The sequence below is a fragment of the Myotis daubentonii genome, chromosome 15, assembly GCF_963259705.1.
Source record: "Myotis daubentonii chromosome 15, mMyoDau2.1, whole genome shotgun sequence".
Lineage (NCBI taxonomy): Eukaryota > Metazoa > Chordata > Mammalia > Chiroptera > Vespertilionidae > Myotis > Myotis daubentonii.
Window position 1 is genome coordinate 4,779,582 of NC_081854.1, and position 17,411 is coordinate 4,796,992.

The 17,411-nt window shown below is 45.9% G+C and overlaps 3 protein-coding genes across 5 annotated transcripts in view; all 3 read right to left on the minus strand.

The window, feature by feature from the left end:
- The window catches only part of LOC132216107 (zinc finger protein 595-like), a 96,694-nt gene extending 94,548 nt beyond the window's left edge, over nucleotides 1-2,146 (minus strand). The window contains exon 1 of the mRNA XM_059665198.1: nucleotides 2,051-2,146. The gene's annotated coding sequence lies outside the window, so the exon portion shown is untranslated. The remainder of the gene's footprint in view (nucleotides 1-2,050) is intronic.
- LOC132216097 (zinc finger protein 501-like) overlaps nucleotides 1-2,187 on the minus strand; it is a 182,584-nt gene extending 180,397 nt beyond the window's left edge. For all 3 annotated transcript variants that reach the window (XM_059665185.1, XM_059665186.1, XM_059665182.1), the window contains exon 1: nucleotides 2,051-2,187. In XM_059665185.1, coding sequence (XP_059521168.1) covers nucleotides 2,051-2,065 — 15 coding nt within the window. In that variant the 5' untranslated portion in view covers nucleotides 2,066-2,187. The remainder of the gene's footprint in view (nucleotides 1-2,050) is intronic.
- A 14,734-nt stretch (nucleotides 2,188-16,921) lies between these two features.
- The window catches only part of PPP2R1A (protein phosphatase 2 scaffold subunit Aalpha), a 29,347-nt gene continuing 28,857 nt past the window's right edge, over nucleotides 16,922-17,411 (minus strand). The window contains exon 15 of the mRNA XM_059665193.1: nucleotides 16,922-17,370. Coding sequence (XP_059521176.1) covers nucleotides 17,354-17,370 — 17 coding nt within the window. The 3' untranslated portion in view covers nucleotides 16,922-17,353. The remainder of the gene's footprint in view (nucleotides 17,371-17,411) is intronic.

Here is a 17,411-nt window from a genome sequence, read left to right on the forward strand (position 1 = left end):
GGAACCATAATCCTATTAAGAATTTACTCTGAGTAATTTTAGAACAAGATTATTCCGCCTTTGATATGAGATTATTCTGTGAAATATATAATAAAAAGTAAACCTTCAATTTTATCCCAAACTCGATCTACAATTAAAAAAACAAACAACCACAGGTCAATGCCCATAAAGAAACCTCATGAATATTCACAGCAGTTCCTGCAACTGAGAACAATAAAGACAGCTTAAGCAAATAAGAAAAAATATCTCAAATAACGTTACCATTTTATATAGAGACAGACACACGTGTATGTGAACTATGTACAATATAAAAGTGATAGAAAACAGAATTGTCGGGTCAGTGAAATCAAGATCATTTTGTGATTCCATTCCATAAATTTCACGAATCTATTTACTAATGATGCCCCTCATCTACAATAATAAAAGCGTAATATGCTAATTAGACAGGATGTCCTTCCGGACAACCTTCCAGATGAAGCCGGGGCTGTGAGGGAAGTCTGGGTCCCGGGTGCCAGTGGCCAGAAGGAAGCCTAAGTCCCAGGTGCCAGAGGGAAGTCTGGGTCCTGGAGGGAAGCCGGTGACAGCAGCTGGGGGAAGGAAGGCCCACTCTTGCATGAATTTCATGAATCAGGCCTCTAGTGTAGTATAAATACAATAAGGAGAGAAACTCACATAACGATGGAAAACAAATTAGACCTATTATTTCTTAGATACTCATTTATTTGAAAACTTTTGCGTATCGTTAGTTGACAACTATAATCATATAAATTTAACTGAATTGAAGATACATTAATATGATTTTTGTAAACTTTCCAAAAAATAAAAAAAAAGTGATAATGTAGAGTATGTCCATGACATGAGTGTAGGATATAATGAAAACTGCCCTAGCCGGTTTGGCTCGGTGGACAGAGCGTCAGCCTGCAGACTGAAGGGTCCCGGGTTCGATTCCGGTCAAGGGCACATGCCTGAGTTGTGGGCTGGATCCCCAGTGGGGGATGTGCAGGAGGCAGCTGAATGGTGATTCTCTCTCATCATTGATGTTTCTGTCTCTCCTTCTCCCTTCCTCACTGAAATCAATAAAAATATATTTGGGGGGGGGGGGGGAGAATATAATGAAAATTTACAGGAACAAGTCCTGATTGGTTAAAGCTCCCATGTCAAAAGCCAATGATCTGTAGGAAATAGAAGTAGAGCATTTATTTTTCAAAGCAAACAGAGGTAAAAAGAATAGGTGAGTTTCCAGATGAAATATGATGGTTTTTGCACATCTCTCAATAAGTCCCTACCAAGCCATTGTTACTGAGAAAGGGAGACTATTAACTCTACAGTGAGGGGAGCACCTCTGCCATGGTGGACTGGAACAATGGGTATTAGGTGACTGAGGCACACGGAAGGACAGGACATCACGGCTGTGACATCACTGGCAAAAATATATCAATAAAAAAATCATTATGTGAAAATGATCACAAACAACATTAATTTTTACAAGTGTCAATCCACGTGTATCTCTCATATTCTGTAAGCTATCAGCACATTTAAATAGCAAGACTTTTGTACTAATCTAGTGAGCAAGTCTCTTCTATTTACTCTTTTCAGATTTTTCTGAGTGATTCTGAGCTGTAAAATGTGCATTTTCTTACCCCTGATCTACAGAGCTGATGCTGCAGCCATTTGAACCTAAAAACTTCATTTCTCTTCTTCACCAATATTAGAGCCCCTGGCCCCATTCCAGGAGGGATGTTAGACATGGCTGCCTCCCAAGATTAATCTGTCAGAGAGGGATGTTTTCAGTAGTTGAAAGTCATTAAAGGTGGGAAATCTTCTTGACCTGGTGGAGCCTGCATAACATGAATGCACAGAAGGCATTGGGATAAAGGACAAAACTATATAAACTGCTGACCTTGACTATCGTAAAAAAAAAAACAGTAATTAAATAAGTACGTAAAGGAAAAGAACATGAACAGCACCAACATCGAAAGTGGCAGGTTCTAAATCCAGAGAAGTCAGAAGAAAAGCAAACATAGCCTGTGACCCAGGACACATCTTTTACCTGACAAGCAGCCATTTGGTCCTGGTCCTGATCGGGGTCTGGGTTGTCGTCTCGGGCGAGGATATGTTGAGGAGTCACAGAATGTGCCTTCAAAGACGTCAGCTCAGCGTCTCAATCAGCTCACACGACACTCACAGTCAGAAGGACCTGGAAATGAGGAAAGGCCACCCCCTCCTGTCCGTTCTCATAGCAGAGAATGAGGAACACTGAGCTTCTACATGGAGACCACACTGTGAGTTTTTCAGTGTGTGTCTTCCTGTGTCTCTCCTTCCAAAGACATCCACAAACTCCTACAGAAATGAGAACGTGAGCTGCTGTCCTGAACCCCCAAACTAAACAGAGCACCCCCTTACCTCCCCTGAACAAAGCCTGCTCCCCACTCTCACAAAGGCATCCTGCACCCCTCCTGCTAATCCCCGTCCTCACCTTCCATCACCTGGAGGCCCTCAGTAACCAATAATGCCCCACTCAGAGCATCTGTCCACCTCCACGGGAGAAAGTGCACCTGCTGTCATTTCTCTTTTTTTAAAAAGAATATATTTTTTATTGATTTCAGACAGGAAAGAAGAGGGAGAGGAGATAGAAGCATCAATGAGAGAGTAGCATCGATCTAGAAGGGGATCAAGCCCGAAACCTGGGCACGTGCCCTGACCGGGAATCAAACCATGACCTCCTGGTTCCCAAGCCCATGCTCAATCACTGACCCTTCCCGCAAGGCCTGATGTCATTTCTTAAAACTCCTCAGGTGATCTGAGAAAAAGCCAAAGAATTTATCTCAGCATGTTTTTAAAATATAAATTAAGTATCAGACATAGAAAAACTATATCCATGGAAGAGAAAAATAAAAAACAACAAAAGGAAAAACACAACAAGAAACCTAGGCTTCTAATAGTCCTTGAAAAAGCATCCTGTGGTGATGAAAGAATAAAAGAATGTTACAAACTGCACAGGCCCAGCTGCCAGGCCTAGCTGCCTGTTTTATCTCAACTCCCTAGGCTTCCCCCACTAGAGATAGGAACAGAGGGAATGACGCCCTCCCCAAGGCTATTACAGGAGATAGCCCCAACAAAGGATGGGTTGAGTAAACCCAGCTTCAATCAACCTTGAGAGGAACAGACTGTAAGGAGTGCCTTATCCCTATCAAGACACAAACAATTTCTTTCTCCTCTTACCCTCCTGCATGCAACCCCTCCCTGATGTGTGATTTTAGCATATAATTAGCTGAAAAACCCCTTGCTGGGTGCACAACTCCTCTGCTCTTGCGTGAGTACGGGTTGGGCCCCAGCGCTCTGGAATAAAGAATAAAGCCTCTTGCGTTTTGCATCAAGTGACGTCTCCTGCGGTTGATTGGGGTCGCCGTCGATCTGTGGGACAGAGTGAGGGTCCCGCTTCGGGGGTCCCACATTTGGGGGCTCGTCCGGGATTAGACGACCACCCCTCATCTGCGGAGCCGACCTTGGAGGTAAGAAGGGGTACCCCGAGTTGTTTGTCTCTGTCTTGTGTTTGTCAAGCGGTCTGGATTTGAGTGTGCGCTTTCGGTTTGGCAGCCGTTCGGCTACTCGTGAGAGTGGCCGAACAGTGGTCGGTAGACGTGCCTGGAGGACCACAGGTTGCAGCCCTGGGGGACGCCCCAAGGGTAGAGGAGGAATCAAGGGATGCCTTGAGCCCCCATTTGGGGGGGTGTAAAAGCCCCCATTTGCTTTGTTTTCAGTTTTTCTTCCGCGGGGTCGGAAGGCTGTTTTTAGGTGTCTTTGTTTGTTTGGTGTCTGTGTTCTTTTGTTTGATTTTGTGGACTCACTGGACGGACGCTATGGGACAGACTCAAACTACTCCTTTAAGCATTATGGTCGTTTTAAAGTCAAGGGCTGGGTCAAACCTGCTTGCCAGCCTCAGGTGTGGTTTTCCAGAACTGCTGAGAACTTGGGACCTTGTAGCTTACTGAATTCAAATGATAAAAACTTATGTCTTGCATTTTTGAAGGTTATTCTTAAAAATGTTACTGATTGAGAAAAACTGTGTGTTGTGGTAGCTAAATGCCTTTGCTGAATGAATGTCTGGTCAAAGTGTGCATGTGTGGAGGGAGGGGGCCTGCCCTCTCCTCTCCTTTGTGTGGCTCCAAAACTTTGGTCAGACGGGTACCTGAGTGAAAATCTAGGAGGGAGAGCAGCTGAGGAAATGGTTAATACAGAAAAGAGGGGGGCCGTCGGCAGGGAAAGCAGACCAGAAGTTTTGTTGATTTTTACTTATCTGCTGGACTCAAGGCCGCAAGCTGCTAAGCTCAGTAAGTTTCTCTCTGCCCCGTTTTGTTCTCTTTAACCCTTCCAAGACTAAATTAGACGAATACAGTATACTTGAAATTGCATAAGGATGGAAGCACCTGGTTTTAGTAATCTAAGAAATACTGGCTGTTTACTTTATGGTAATCATTAAAGGATTGAGGTTTCTAAGAATAAGGAATTACTGAGTAGAAGGTCTGAGGCATGGTTATGCATTTTTTTAAGGACATAGAAAGAAGGTTTAAAGGATAATTTGAAAGTATAAAATTTAGAAATGTTGTGTATGTGATAAGAAGGAGAAGAGAAATGTTGAAAGAAAATTAATCAAATGATACAGGCCAGTAGGTCAGAAAGAGTAAATAATTTACATTCTGCCTCCCTAAACAGAGGGTAAATAGTTATGCCAAAGTACTTAGGAAGAATGATAAAATAAATCTAACAGTTACAAGGAAAATCAGAAGATGTTAAGGCAGGTCAGTGGCTTTTTCTCCTTATGTAATTCCTCCGAAATTTGGCAATGCTTAATAAGTCATGGCAATACATTTCTTTGCATAAATTCGATAAGACCAGTTTCCAGTAGTGGTTTTATTTAATGAAAACTTTGACTGGAGTATCATGTTTTAAAGAAACCTGTCTGACCTCTGAAGACTTGAAGCCAAAAAAAGGTGCCACAGGAAAAGCCTGGTATCCTGCTTGGGAGCCCTGAAGATGGCTGGCGCTGGAGCGTCAGGCCCATGCCCTACCATCACTGGCGGTTGGTCAGAGTAGAAGGGGAGCAATAAGGATGCCTCTGCATCCCTGCGAAACCCCCACACACTCTGGGCCGCAACGAGTAGGAGGGCTACTGAGATGGGCCTTAAAGCCTAGAGCGTGGGCTCAGGTGGAGTTGCTACAGGTGAGGGATTCACCTAACTCAGCAGATACTGCAGGCAGGCCTGATGGCAGCTGGATGGCTTGGCTTCCTGGCCCTACGGGGCACATTAAGGTTCAATCATGAAATTCCAGCACAGGTAGTCAGTTACCATTCTTGTTGTATTTATGCAAACATCAGGCCAAATTGAATACAGTAGATAAATTGGTCTTGATTTGGCTTTTTGATAGCCATAGAGGAATTTTAAGGAGAAAAATCCTATTTCAACAGAGGTTATTAAAACTGAAATGTTTTCTTTCCCTCCCACCAGACCATTTGTTACAGTTTGTCTCTGCCAGGTCACAAGCCCACCTCCTTCTGTGCCCAGGCCTCATCGTCCCTCTGACAGATAGCAAGGATCTCTTGGCTCTGAGAGAAACTTAAGAATTCAGAGCCAGGATCCTTGAGGTAGACATGAGCAGAGCAAGGACTATGGGTCAACTGGCACTGACTCCCCAGAAGCAGGAGGGAACTAGGCTGCAGACAAAGCAGCCCAGGAGGCTGCCCTAAAACCAGTGGGGCCTTTACAGATTCTAGTGACTCTTCCAGACCCTGTACTACTCATCTCACCAGTTTACTCAAGTTCTTTCAGGTTTTACAGTCTACCCAGCAAGCAGACCAGAAGCACGTCCAAGATGATCTGCCTGTATCCGGTTCATCCCTTCCAACCTGGTGACACTGTTTGGGTAAAGAAATTTGCCACCCAAGGACTGAAAGGACCACCCCCACGGCGGTCAGGTCGACGGGATCCCGACTTGGCTTCATCACACCTGGCTTAAGACAGCCCAGGCAAAATAGAGAAGTCTAGGACTCAGTGGACCCTCATATCCATCCTTATGGGTCCTCTTATTATATTGCTTTTAATTCTTACTTTTGGGCCCTGTATCTTAAACCGACTGGTCACCTTTCAAGTACTAGTGCTCAGGCAGCAATACCAGTCTCTCCGCCAGAGAGATAGTTTCGAAGAGGAATGTCTAGAGACAGAAGTTCCATGATTAGAACTTACCAAAAAGCAAATGGGGGAATGAAAGAATAAAAGAATGTTACAAACTGCACAGGCCCAGCTGCCAGGCCTAGCTGCCTGTTTTATCTCAACTCCCTAGGCTTCCCCCACTAGAGATAGGAACAGAGGGAATGACGCCCTCCCCAAGGCTATTACAGGAGATAGCCCCAACAAAGGATGGGTTGAGTAAACCCAGCTTCAATCAACCTTGAGAGGAACAGACTGTAAGGAGTGCCTTATCCCTATCAAGACACAAACAATTTCTTTCTCCTCTTACCCTCCTGCATGCAACCCCTCCCTGATGTGTGATTTTAGCATATAATTAGCTGAAAAACCCCTTGCTGGGTGCACAACTCCTCTGCTCTTGCGTGAGTACGGGTTGGGCCCCAGCGCTCTGGAATAAAGAATAAAGCCTCTTGCGTTTTGCATCAAGTGACGTCTCCTGCGGTTGATTGGGGTCGCCGTCGATCTGTGGGACAGAGTGAGGGTCCCGCTTCGGGGGTCCCACAGTGATAGACTCAAGTCACCCGCTTCTTGTCAGGAAATGACAAGCGACCCATGCCCTACAGACAAGTCTCTCCTCTCTGAGTGAATAAGGGTTGCAACTGGAATCAAACAGTTATAAAATTCACAAGCCTTATAAACTGGATTTATAATTCTCAATCAAATCTGTATGACTAAAACAACTCAGCTGTTAAATATATAAAGCCACAAGCCAGTATAGTAGGTCCTCGGGTTACGTTGGGGAGAAGAAACGCGATTTTCGCCATAAGTCGGAACCCACGTACATAATCACCTAGCAGGGGGGTGCAGACCCCCAGGCCGGGAGTCATCCGGGCTCTTTGGGCGGGAAGCGCCGGGCGGGGGGAGGGGCGCAAAGGGCGGGAACCCCCTGACCCAGACTCGCAGCCCCGCGGGGAGCACCGGCGGCCCCGGGAACGCTTTTCAGCGGGAAAACCGCGCGGCAGGCGGTGGCCACAGCCACAGGCGGAGAGACCCCGGGCCGGGGCCTCCGTTTCCTCCCAAAGGCACGTGGCGCCCGCACCGCGCAGCCTCCCGGGACGCGGACTCACCGCTGAGAGAGGCTCCGGGGCGGGGACCCCAACAAGGGCTTCAGCGCCCGCAGCGCCCTCAGCCTTCCCTGCGGGGAGGGAGACGGGAGCGTCAGCTTTAAAGACAAACACCCTCCTCAGGGGAACCGCCACCTTCCCCTCCACAGCCGCTTCCGCGTCTGCAAGGAACTGCGCAGGCGCCTCCCTGCGGGGTGGGCGGGGCCAGAGCCTGAGCTGAGCGGCTCCGCGATGGGGGCGGGGCCGAGCCCGGCGGCCAGGCCTGTGCAGGGACAGAGGGGGGAGGGCGGGGCAGGAGCGAGGGGGCAGACCCGGGTCCCTGCACCTACTTCCCATTGGTGACACAGCCTTTCCTGTCCAATTTCTTTGAATTAAGCGCATCATTACTCCTAATATATGTAACATTGCTTTCTACAATTAACATTATGGGGGCCCTCCATGGATTCAGTTTTGGATAAGGTCTTTGCTACACATTAAATCTGTAAGATTTCTCTTACATGTATATTGACTGATGGTTAGTAATGCTTAACTCTAGGTTAAATATATTGCCCAAATCATTATATTTTAACACCATCCCCAGTATGAATTTCTGATCCTGTGTTCATCCTGCCTAAAGTCCTTCCAAATTCACTGTAATTTTTCTCTAATGAATATAACTGTGATATTTATTTATCAATGAACAATAGATAAAAACGTTGTCATTGTTATTGCAAACCTGCTTTTCAACTAGGAAGGATTCTTTCCAGTTGTGAAAACCAGAAAACCATTTTAATAGATTTCTTAACTTGGTTACACTTCTAATATGTATCCTGTTTTAATCTCCATGGTTAACCCTAATGTAATTAAAAGCTTAATTCCAATTCTTTTATCAAATCATTCCATGCATTTGTTTCCCGAAGATATTTTATTACTAAAGGAAATACAGGAAATGACAACATTACACACAATGATATGATTGCTGCTGGAAAGCATTGGCAGAAAGCATTCAAGGTTCTCATCATGGGAGGAAGATACAAATACTAAAGCATAATCATTCTTTTATTTTTTATTAAATATATTTTATTGATTTTTTTTACAGAGTGGAAGGAAGAGGGATAGAGAATGAGAAACATCAAATAGAGAGAAACCTCAATCAGCTGCCTCCTGCACCCCACCCCCCTTACTGGGGATGTGCCCACAACCAAGGTATATGCTCTTGACCGGAATCGAACCTGGGACCCTTCAGTCCGCAGGCCGATGCTCTATCCACTGAGCCAAACCAGTTAGGGCTATTTTTTAAAATATATATATTTTATTGATTTTTTACAGAGAGGAAGGGAGAGGGATAGAGAGTTAGAAACATCAATCAGCTGCCTCCTGCACGCCCCTACTGGGAATGTGCCCGCAACCAAGGTATATGCCCTTGACCAGAATCGAACCCGGGACCCTTCAGTCTGCAGGCGGACGCTCAAGCCACTGAGCCAAACCAGGTAGGGCCACTCTTTTATTTTTTATTGACTTTTTACAGAGAGGATGGGAGAAGGAAAGAGAGTTAGAAACATCATGGATCAGCTGCCTCCTACAAACCCCCCCACTGGGGATGTATCCAAACTGGTTAGGGCAGCATAATCAATCTTAATACAATATGTAATTGAATTATATCGTAAGCCCTGGCTTGGTATCTCAGTTGGTTAGAGCATCGTCTGGATACACCAATATTGTGGGTTCGATCCATGGTCAGGGCACATACAGGAATCAATCAATGAATGCATAAATGAGTGGAACATGAAATCGATGTTTTTCTCACTCTCTTTTTCAAGTCAATAAATAAAAATTTAAAAAATTCTAAATGTGGCCTAGCTGGTTTGGCTCAATGAATAGAGCATTGGCCTGCAGACTGAAGGGTCCCAGGTTTGATTCCAGTCAAGGGCACATGCCTGGGTTGCGGGCTTGAACCCCAGTCGGGGGCGTGCAGAAGGCAGCCGGTCAATGGTTCTCTCTCATCATTGATGTTTCCATCTCTCTATCCCTCTCCCTTCCTCTCTGAAATCAATAAAAATATATTTAAAAATGAATAAATAAATATACAAACATGTAGGCTATAGTTGTAGATTAATGTAATATTGCTTTATGTCGGCAACATTACTATAGTTTCTTTGCTAACATATGGCCTATTCACTAAAATTTGTTAAAAATATTAGTGAAATAATAACAACAATTACCTCAAATTAATTAGAAGCAAATCTTCATTAAAAGTGTTCTCAGCCCTAGCTGGCTTGGCTCAGTGCATAGAGCGTCGGCCTGCGGACTCAAGGGTCCTGGGTTCAATTCCGGTCAAGGGCATATGCAACAGGTTTAGGGCTTGATCCCCAGTGGGGGGTGTGCAGGTGGCAGCCGATCCGTGATTCTCTCTCATCATTGATGTTTCTATCTCTCTCTCCCTCTCCCTTCCTCTCTGAAATCAATAAAAATATTTTTTAAAGTGTTTTAAAATTAACAGGATGTTCCCCAGCCATATTTATGTTTCATAAGATTTAAGCTTTAGTTACATGTTACATAGAGCCTATATATATATATATATATATATATATATATATATATATATATATTTTATTGATTTTTCACAGAGAGGAAGGGAGAGAGATAGAGAGAGTTAGAAACATCAATGAGAGAGAAACATCGACCAGCTGCCTCCTGCACACCCCCCACTGGGGATGTGCCCGCAACCCAGGTACATGCCCTTGACCGGAATCGAACCCGGGACCTCTCAGTCCACAGGCTGACGCTCTATCCACTGAGCCAAACTGGTTTCGGCCATAGAGCCTTTTTTTAAAAAAATATATTTTATTGATTTTTTACAGAGAGGAAGGGAAAGAGATACTTAGAAACATCAATGAGAAGGAAACATTGATTAGCTGCCTCCTACACACCCCCCACTGGGGATGTGCCCACAACCAAGGTACATGCCCTTGACCGGAATCGAACCTGGGACCTTTCAGGCCGCAGGCCAACGCTCTACCCACTGAGCCAAACCAGTTACGGCTACATAGAGCCTTTTGATGTTCATTACCTGATATTTGCTAAAGTTTGAACATCATTACTCCTGTAAGTTGTAAGGTGTCATTCCAAAGTTAATATTGTGATGGTCCCTAAAGGATTGAATTTTGGATAAGAACTCTGCCACACTGTAGATGAAAAAGGGGGTTCTATGAAAAATAACATCACAGGGTGATGTGATCATAAACTCGTGACTGGGCAATACAATTCTTTACTAACAGGCTTATCTTTGCCTTAAGTAAGCACTGTGCATTATTTCTGTACAACTAGGTTAACACAACTTTGCACATAAACTTAAATACCCTGTAATGCAAGCTCCATGTGACCACTCCCAAAAGAGCACATAGTTTTAATTATCCTGTAATCCCATCCTGGTGTTACTCCCTCCACCTTCAAGTAAGTAATCTTCCTAACCTTCCCTCTGTAACCGAAATCCAAGGATCTGCTGCCTGCAGCCAGGAAAGCCAAACTCCTGACACAGGTGCTGGTGAGAAAGATAAGAGGTTTATTTGAATGCTGGCAACTGGGGGACTTTTGTTGCAAAGCCCATCTCAACATCTCAATGCAGGCAGAGGTTTTTGTAAGGAGGGAGAGGGAAAGCAAAACAAAGAAATAAAAGTTAGGGGGTTGAAAAGTTCTCTCTGTGTACGCCAGCACTGCCCATTCCAATAAGGACCGCAAAACTTGTCAAGTGATGGTCTAGTGTGCGTCATCAGAGTCTTTGTCATCCTGGTTTTATGGTTGAAGGTCAGCAAATTTCCCAGAGCTGAAATGACTGAGGGTCAGAGTCTGTGTCTTTATCATCTGAAGTTAGTTCTTAGGATTCCAATACAAACATTAGGCAGAACCAGCCTTTACAAAAACAATGTCAAAAGACAGGTGGGGTAGGTTACAGTTCCCACTTTTATACCTCCCTAATCTCAGATGAATAATAAATAAAAAAAAACCTGCAAACTGTTATACTTTTTTTGATTTCTCTTTGGGATTTATTTACAACCTATAATAAAAGCATAATATGCTAATTAGACCAGATGTCCTCTGGGACAAAGCTGAGAATGCAAGGGAGGGATCCAGGCAGCACCCCGGCTGCGAAGGCCTACTCCTGCACGAATTTCGTGCATTGGGCCTCTAGTTGTTTAATAATGTTGTTACTAGACCGAAACCGGAATTGGGGCAAGTCTACCTCTGGCAGACTGTAGAATGTGGGTACTTGTCTTTGTGCAGGAAAGATGTCAGGAGTGCAGGTGATTTTTAGAGTGTTTATTAAAGCTGGGGACAGTGAAAACAAGGAAAAAGCAAGAGGAGAGACTAGGTGGGGCTGCTTTGGTTCTTCAGAAATATTCTAGGAAAGAAATGAGCCAAAGCAGGGCTGCTGTACTGGAAAGTCAGAGAAATTAGGGCCTTGGAGAGAGTTTCAGGAGGTAAGGCTGGGATAAACTGCCACTGCCCATTGCTCCCCTGGCCAGATATCTCATGGAGTCCCTTAGAGTTTAGGTGATGCATACCTGTAGGGGAAAAAGAGGTAGCAGGAAAAGGCAGGGGTGTGATCTGGAGAGAGTGTGTTGTGTCCTTCATCTTGAGGGTTTTAAAGCCTGGGAGTTCTTAGGGAAGGATTTCAATAGTCTGTTCATCAGCTTTTCCAGGTGTTTTGGAGGGATGGGGCTTGGTGGTGGTTTCCATGGAGATGTATTCACATACCATAAATTTTGTAGTGCACAGTACAACTGGCAGGAGTCTTTGTCTTGTTCCTGATCTTAAGTGGAAAGCACCCAGTTTTTCACCATTAGATATGGTGTTAGCTATTGGTTTTCTGTAGATACCTTTTATCAGGTTAATAACTTCTCTCCTATTCCTAGTTTGTTGGGTGTATTTCTCACAAAAGGGTGTTAGATTTTGTCAAAATCCTTTCCTGCACCAGTTAAGATGGTTATTTGGGTTTTGTTTATTCTATGGATATGGGGTATTAATTACATTGATTTTTCTTATGTTAAACCTAAAATGCTTGAGATAACTTTCCCTTGGTCGTGATATGTTCAGGAGATGATGGTCTGTAGACTTCTTTCATTTGGTGTCTTTGTCTGGTCTTAGTATTAGGGTAATGCTGGCCTTAAATGAGTTGGGAAGTATACCCTCCCCTTCTACTTCTTAGAAGAGTTTACTAAGAATTAGCATTCTTTAAATGTTCGGGCGGAATTCAGTGAAGCCATCTGGAGCTGGAATATTCTGTGTGAATGGCTTTTTGATTACTCATTCAATATATTCCATAATACATGACTATTTTTGTTGTCATTTATATTCCATATAAGAGGATTAAACTCTTGATAGCAGTCTAAGTCAGGTTTTGTCACTCTTATGAGCTCAGGTCTGATCAGGTTTGCCCCAATGACTCATTAAACTAGTGTGAATCGGTTGGTTGGAGCACTGTCCTGTATGTGAAGGGTTTTCATATTCGATTCCTGGTCAGACCACATACCTAGGTTGCAGGTTCAATCCCCAGTAGGGGCACGTATGGAAGGCAACCAATTGATGTTCTATCTCACATCAATGTTTCTCTCTCTCTCTCTCTCTCTCTCTCTCTCTCTCTCTCTCTCTCTCCTTTCCCTCTCTCTAAAACCATTAAACATATCCTTGGGTGAGAATTGGAAAAAAATAAGCCTGCCAGGGATTTCTTTTTTTTTTAATATATTTTATTGATTTTTTACAGAGAGGAAGGGAGAGAGATAGAGAGCTAGAAACATCGATCAGCTGCCTCCTGCACACCTCCCACCAGGGATGTGCCTGCAACCAAGGTACATGCCCTTGACCGGAATCGAACCGGGGACCTTTCAGTCCGCAGGCCGACGCTTGATCTACTGAGCCAAACCGGTTACGGCTGCCAGGGATTTCTTCATTTTGCATCATGGCTAAGAGATCGGGACCTGTATTTCCTACCGTTAAGCTAGCCATGCCCTGCTTTTCCTCATTGCAGGTGGTCTGCAGGTGAACGGTGATGCTGAGATGAGTTCAGCAAGCAGGATTGAGCTAAGAGAAGCAGAGGGCCACCGCTCGCTCAGGTGTGTAGCAAAACCTCCAAGGCTCTCATGGCTTTTATTTGGGAGTAAAGCAAGTAAACTATTAATTTCCTATATTATACAAAGTCCCTTTCAACCTGCAGCAGTGTACCCTCTCCCTGGCTTTCCATGCCCTCATGGACCCAAGGAAACTCTGCCTCGGAACAATAAATCTTGTGTGCAAGACTTTGTTCTGACATGGCCCGCTTGTAGGCCCCCGCCTTTTCTTGGCAGAACGTCCTCTTCTAGTTAACTTCATTTCACTTGACCGGCTTCACTCATCTAGCTTGGACTGCCAGCTTTGGCTGCTACCTAGGAGAATCTCAAGCTACCAAAGTATTTTTTCCCCTCTGGATTTGTGGGGTTCTCAACTGGTCAGTCTGTCAGAGCCCACACCACATATCCAAAACAGTCTGGGTCTGTTCCACCATCTGGAAAACACAGCTGTACAGGGGACTAATGGGGGGGAAGGTAGGGGCGGGCCTTGAAGTGGGGACTTCCTGCAGACAGGAGGGCCAAGAACAAAGCATGTGCTGAGGCTTCAAATGTTTTGGCAAAATGTGAGGACAGGTGTCCTGACCGGTTTGGCTCAGTGGATAGAGCGTCGGCCTGGGGACTGAAAGGTCCCAGGTTCGATTCCAGTCAAGGGCATGTACCTTGGTTGCAGGCACATCCCCAGTTGGGGGTGTGCAGGAGGCAGCTGATTGATGTTTCTCTCTCATCGATGTTTCTAACTCTCTAGCCTTCTCCCTTCCTCTCTGTGGAAAGTCAATAAAATACATTAAAAAAAAAAAAAAAAGATCTGAGGACAGGAGGGGCAGGGCCTTCCTTCTTGTCACTCCTTGTGTAACTTCTTGCAGGTTTGGAAAGGAGAAGTAATATGAAGTCTACCACTTTAATCTCTCCGTCCTCTTTCCTTGGCCACAGCCCCAGCTGCCTCCCTAGTCTTCTGGCTTTGTCTGACCCCTGAAGGGTCTGCCCAAGTCTTACTGGACCCTTTCCATCCGAGCCAAGTTCAAGCTCTTCAGGCTCTTTGGGATCTGGAGCCTACACCCTTCTCTGTGCTCACCTGTACCAGGCCATTTCTCACGAACCCCACTCTCTGAATTACTTGTTTCCCTGAAGAGTGGAGAGAGAAAGTTTTGCAGGCAGAGGTTCGTGTAACAACCAAAAGGTTGGAGATGTTGAAGCATGTGAATTTACAGGAACCAAGGATGTTTTCCAGGAAGGAGTTAAGTGGTGAGGGTGGGAAGACTTGAATTCTGGTTACCAAGGTAACTGCATCCTTCCTTTCACTCCCCAAATCCAATTGTCACTGAATGTCAATCTGTCTCCTCGGGAATCTTTTCTTCTGTTTCCCTTTTTACCCACCACCTCCTTCTACGTCAGCGTACCTCCTCCAGCTCAAAACTTAGAGACCAGAATTCTCCCGGGCCTCTTGTCCTCATGTCTTCCCTTTCAATTCTGACGCTGTCACTCCTTTGCCAAAACACCCGATGGCTGCTTCTGCCTTCCAGGATAAAGTTTAAATCTTCAGCTTGCTCCAGACTGCACTCTACTCTGAAATCAGCCTCATCTCCTTGTGCTGTTGATCCCTGCGCATGTCAGCAGCAGAGCTAAGATGGAACTCTAAGCGTGTCGCTGCACCACGTGTGGCAGACTGTTACATAGGCAGGCCCCACTGAACCCTGCCTGCAACTTTTCACATCTTGGTGGGCACCTCCACACTGACTCCGGGCCTCACCCTGGGGCTGGTTTTGGCTTGTGGTGCAAGCAGAGGTGTGAAAAGCACTTGCAGGCAGGACGTGTTCTCTGGGACACCACTCTGAGGATATATGCTAGCAGATAGAGGTTCTGCCATCCTGGACAGGCTGCACGGGGAGAGATGCTGTACCAAGCTTCAGCTCAGGTGCCAGCCGGGGGGGGGGGGGGGGGGGAATGGCATCTCAAACATTCCAGCCCCAGGCGACACCACCAGGAGCACAAGGACCTTCCAACTGAGCCACGCCCAGACTACAGAATTCAGTCACTAAGCTTTGAGGATGGATTGTTATGCAGTAAAATACAAGTGGAACACCACGGATCATTCATTTGAATGTTCCTTCAACAATTACTGGTAGGCTACCTGCTAAGCTAGAACATTCACCATCATGCTGAAAGTGGTTATGTTGTCCGCCACTTCCCAAGCTCATGAATTCCTCACTCACTCAAGTCCTCCAAATACTTATATTCTAGGGAAGGTACATTTGTTTAAACACAATTAGTTTAAACCATGGGCCTTGCCCTTATGAAACTAACATAAAATAAGCCAATAATGGGAGGAATAGGGTTTCCTTCACCCTACATCCTGCAGGGCCGAATTGGGTCTAACAAACAATAGGGACTCAGTAATGAAAGGACTGCGCTGGTGAAATCACCTTGCCACCCAATATACCAATTTCCCCTTCACCCTGTTGAGCCAAAATTCACTCAAGTGTCATATCCCTCTGAGGAACCTTACACGCATTGCCATCCACTAAGTCTCTTGCTCCTTTCTCCAAGACTCTTTGGCCCCTGCATCAGTTAGAATTCAGGTGACCTGCAAGTGAGGAAACCCCAAATGGACAGTCACTGAAATAGTTCAAGTCTCCCAGGTAACTGACACTGAAGTGGGTGATAACAGCATCAGGACCTAGACTCGTCCTACCTTGTTCTGCTGCCCTACTCGGCCTATGCTCCTAAGATCAGTCCCTGGCCCAAGACGGCTGCTCCCACTCTGGCCATCTGGTCTACATTCCAGGGCACAGAGAGGAGATAAGGAGGGGAGTGTATCTCCTCTCTCAGGAACACTTCCTAGAAGCTGCACATACCACTTGTATTGGCCAGAATTTAGTTACCATGCCACACCAAATTTCAAGAGGCCTGGGAAAATGCCAGAAATCCAGGCAGCCATCTCTATTAGTAAAGAAATGGGAGAATGGACATTGAGGGACAACTGATTCTGTCTTGCCACAGTACCCTTCGCGTTCCGTTGCAGCCCCAATTATCCTGAGACCTTCCCAGGCGCAGGGCCCAGCTCACAGGAGGTTCGCTGGCAGGTTATAGCTCCCCCGACTGCCTGCTTCTCTGTGCCCTGCACTGTTACCCACTTGGCACGCATTAACTCATTTGGTCTTCACAACCGGCCCTAGATTCTAGTTATCTCCATTTTACAAAGTACAAAACTAAGTTCAGAGAGACTGGGTAACCTACTCACGGTTACGCAGCTATTAATTGAAAGAACTTGGGATTTAGACCCAGGCAGCCTGGTTCCAAGGCACCTGCTCTTAACCACCACATACTCCGCCAAAGTCTGCGATACTAAACTGACCACAGGACTCTGCTGGCCAGCAATACCTCGTGGACCCTCTAGTCCACGGCCAGCTGCACTCCCCACAGAAACCCCATGTCCAGTAATTAGGACTTTCCCGGAGGGAAGGGAAGAGACCAGGCCCTGACATGGAGCCCCCCGCACCCCCATGTTAGTGACTAAGACCAGAGGACCAGCTATTTCTATATCTTTATTTCTCTGTGAAAAGGGGAAAAGAAAGGAATAAAATAAAAACGGCGCAGTTGACACAAAAAAACCACTGGAGGGGAGGAAGGAAGGTGGAGAAGTAGACTGGGCAGGGGGTCCCTATGACAGCAGCAGGAACCAGTGACCTGGGATGCTCACCTCTCTTCCCCCGAGGAGGGAGTGGCTGCCCCTTCCTCCCAGGGTTGCTGCCCTGTCCCACCTTGTGCTCCCCCAGCTCCTCGGGAGGTGGACAGTAAGAAGTCGGATTCCCAGGCTGGGGAGAGGAGGAACCGTGCTGGGTTAGGGGCCTGGGGTGAGACCATGCACAGGGAGTGACAGCCAGAGGCCCCCCACTGGCTCCCAAGGAAGGAACTTGGTGGAGGGGGTGGACACCAGAGGCCGGCGTTGGCTCCTCTTCCAGGATCAGGCGAGGGACAGAACTGGGGAAATAGGAAAAGGCGGGAGTCAGAACCACAATAAG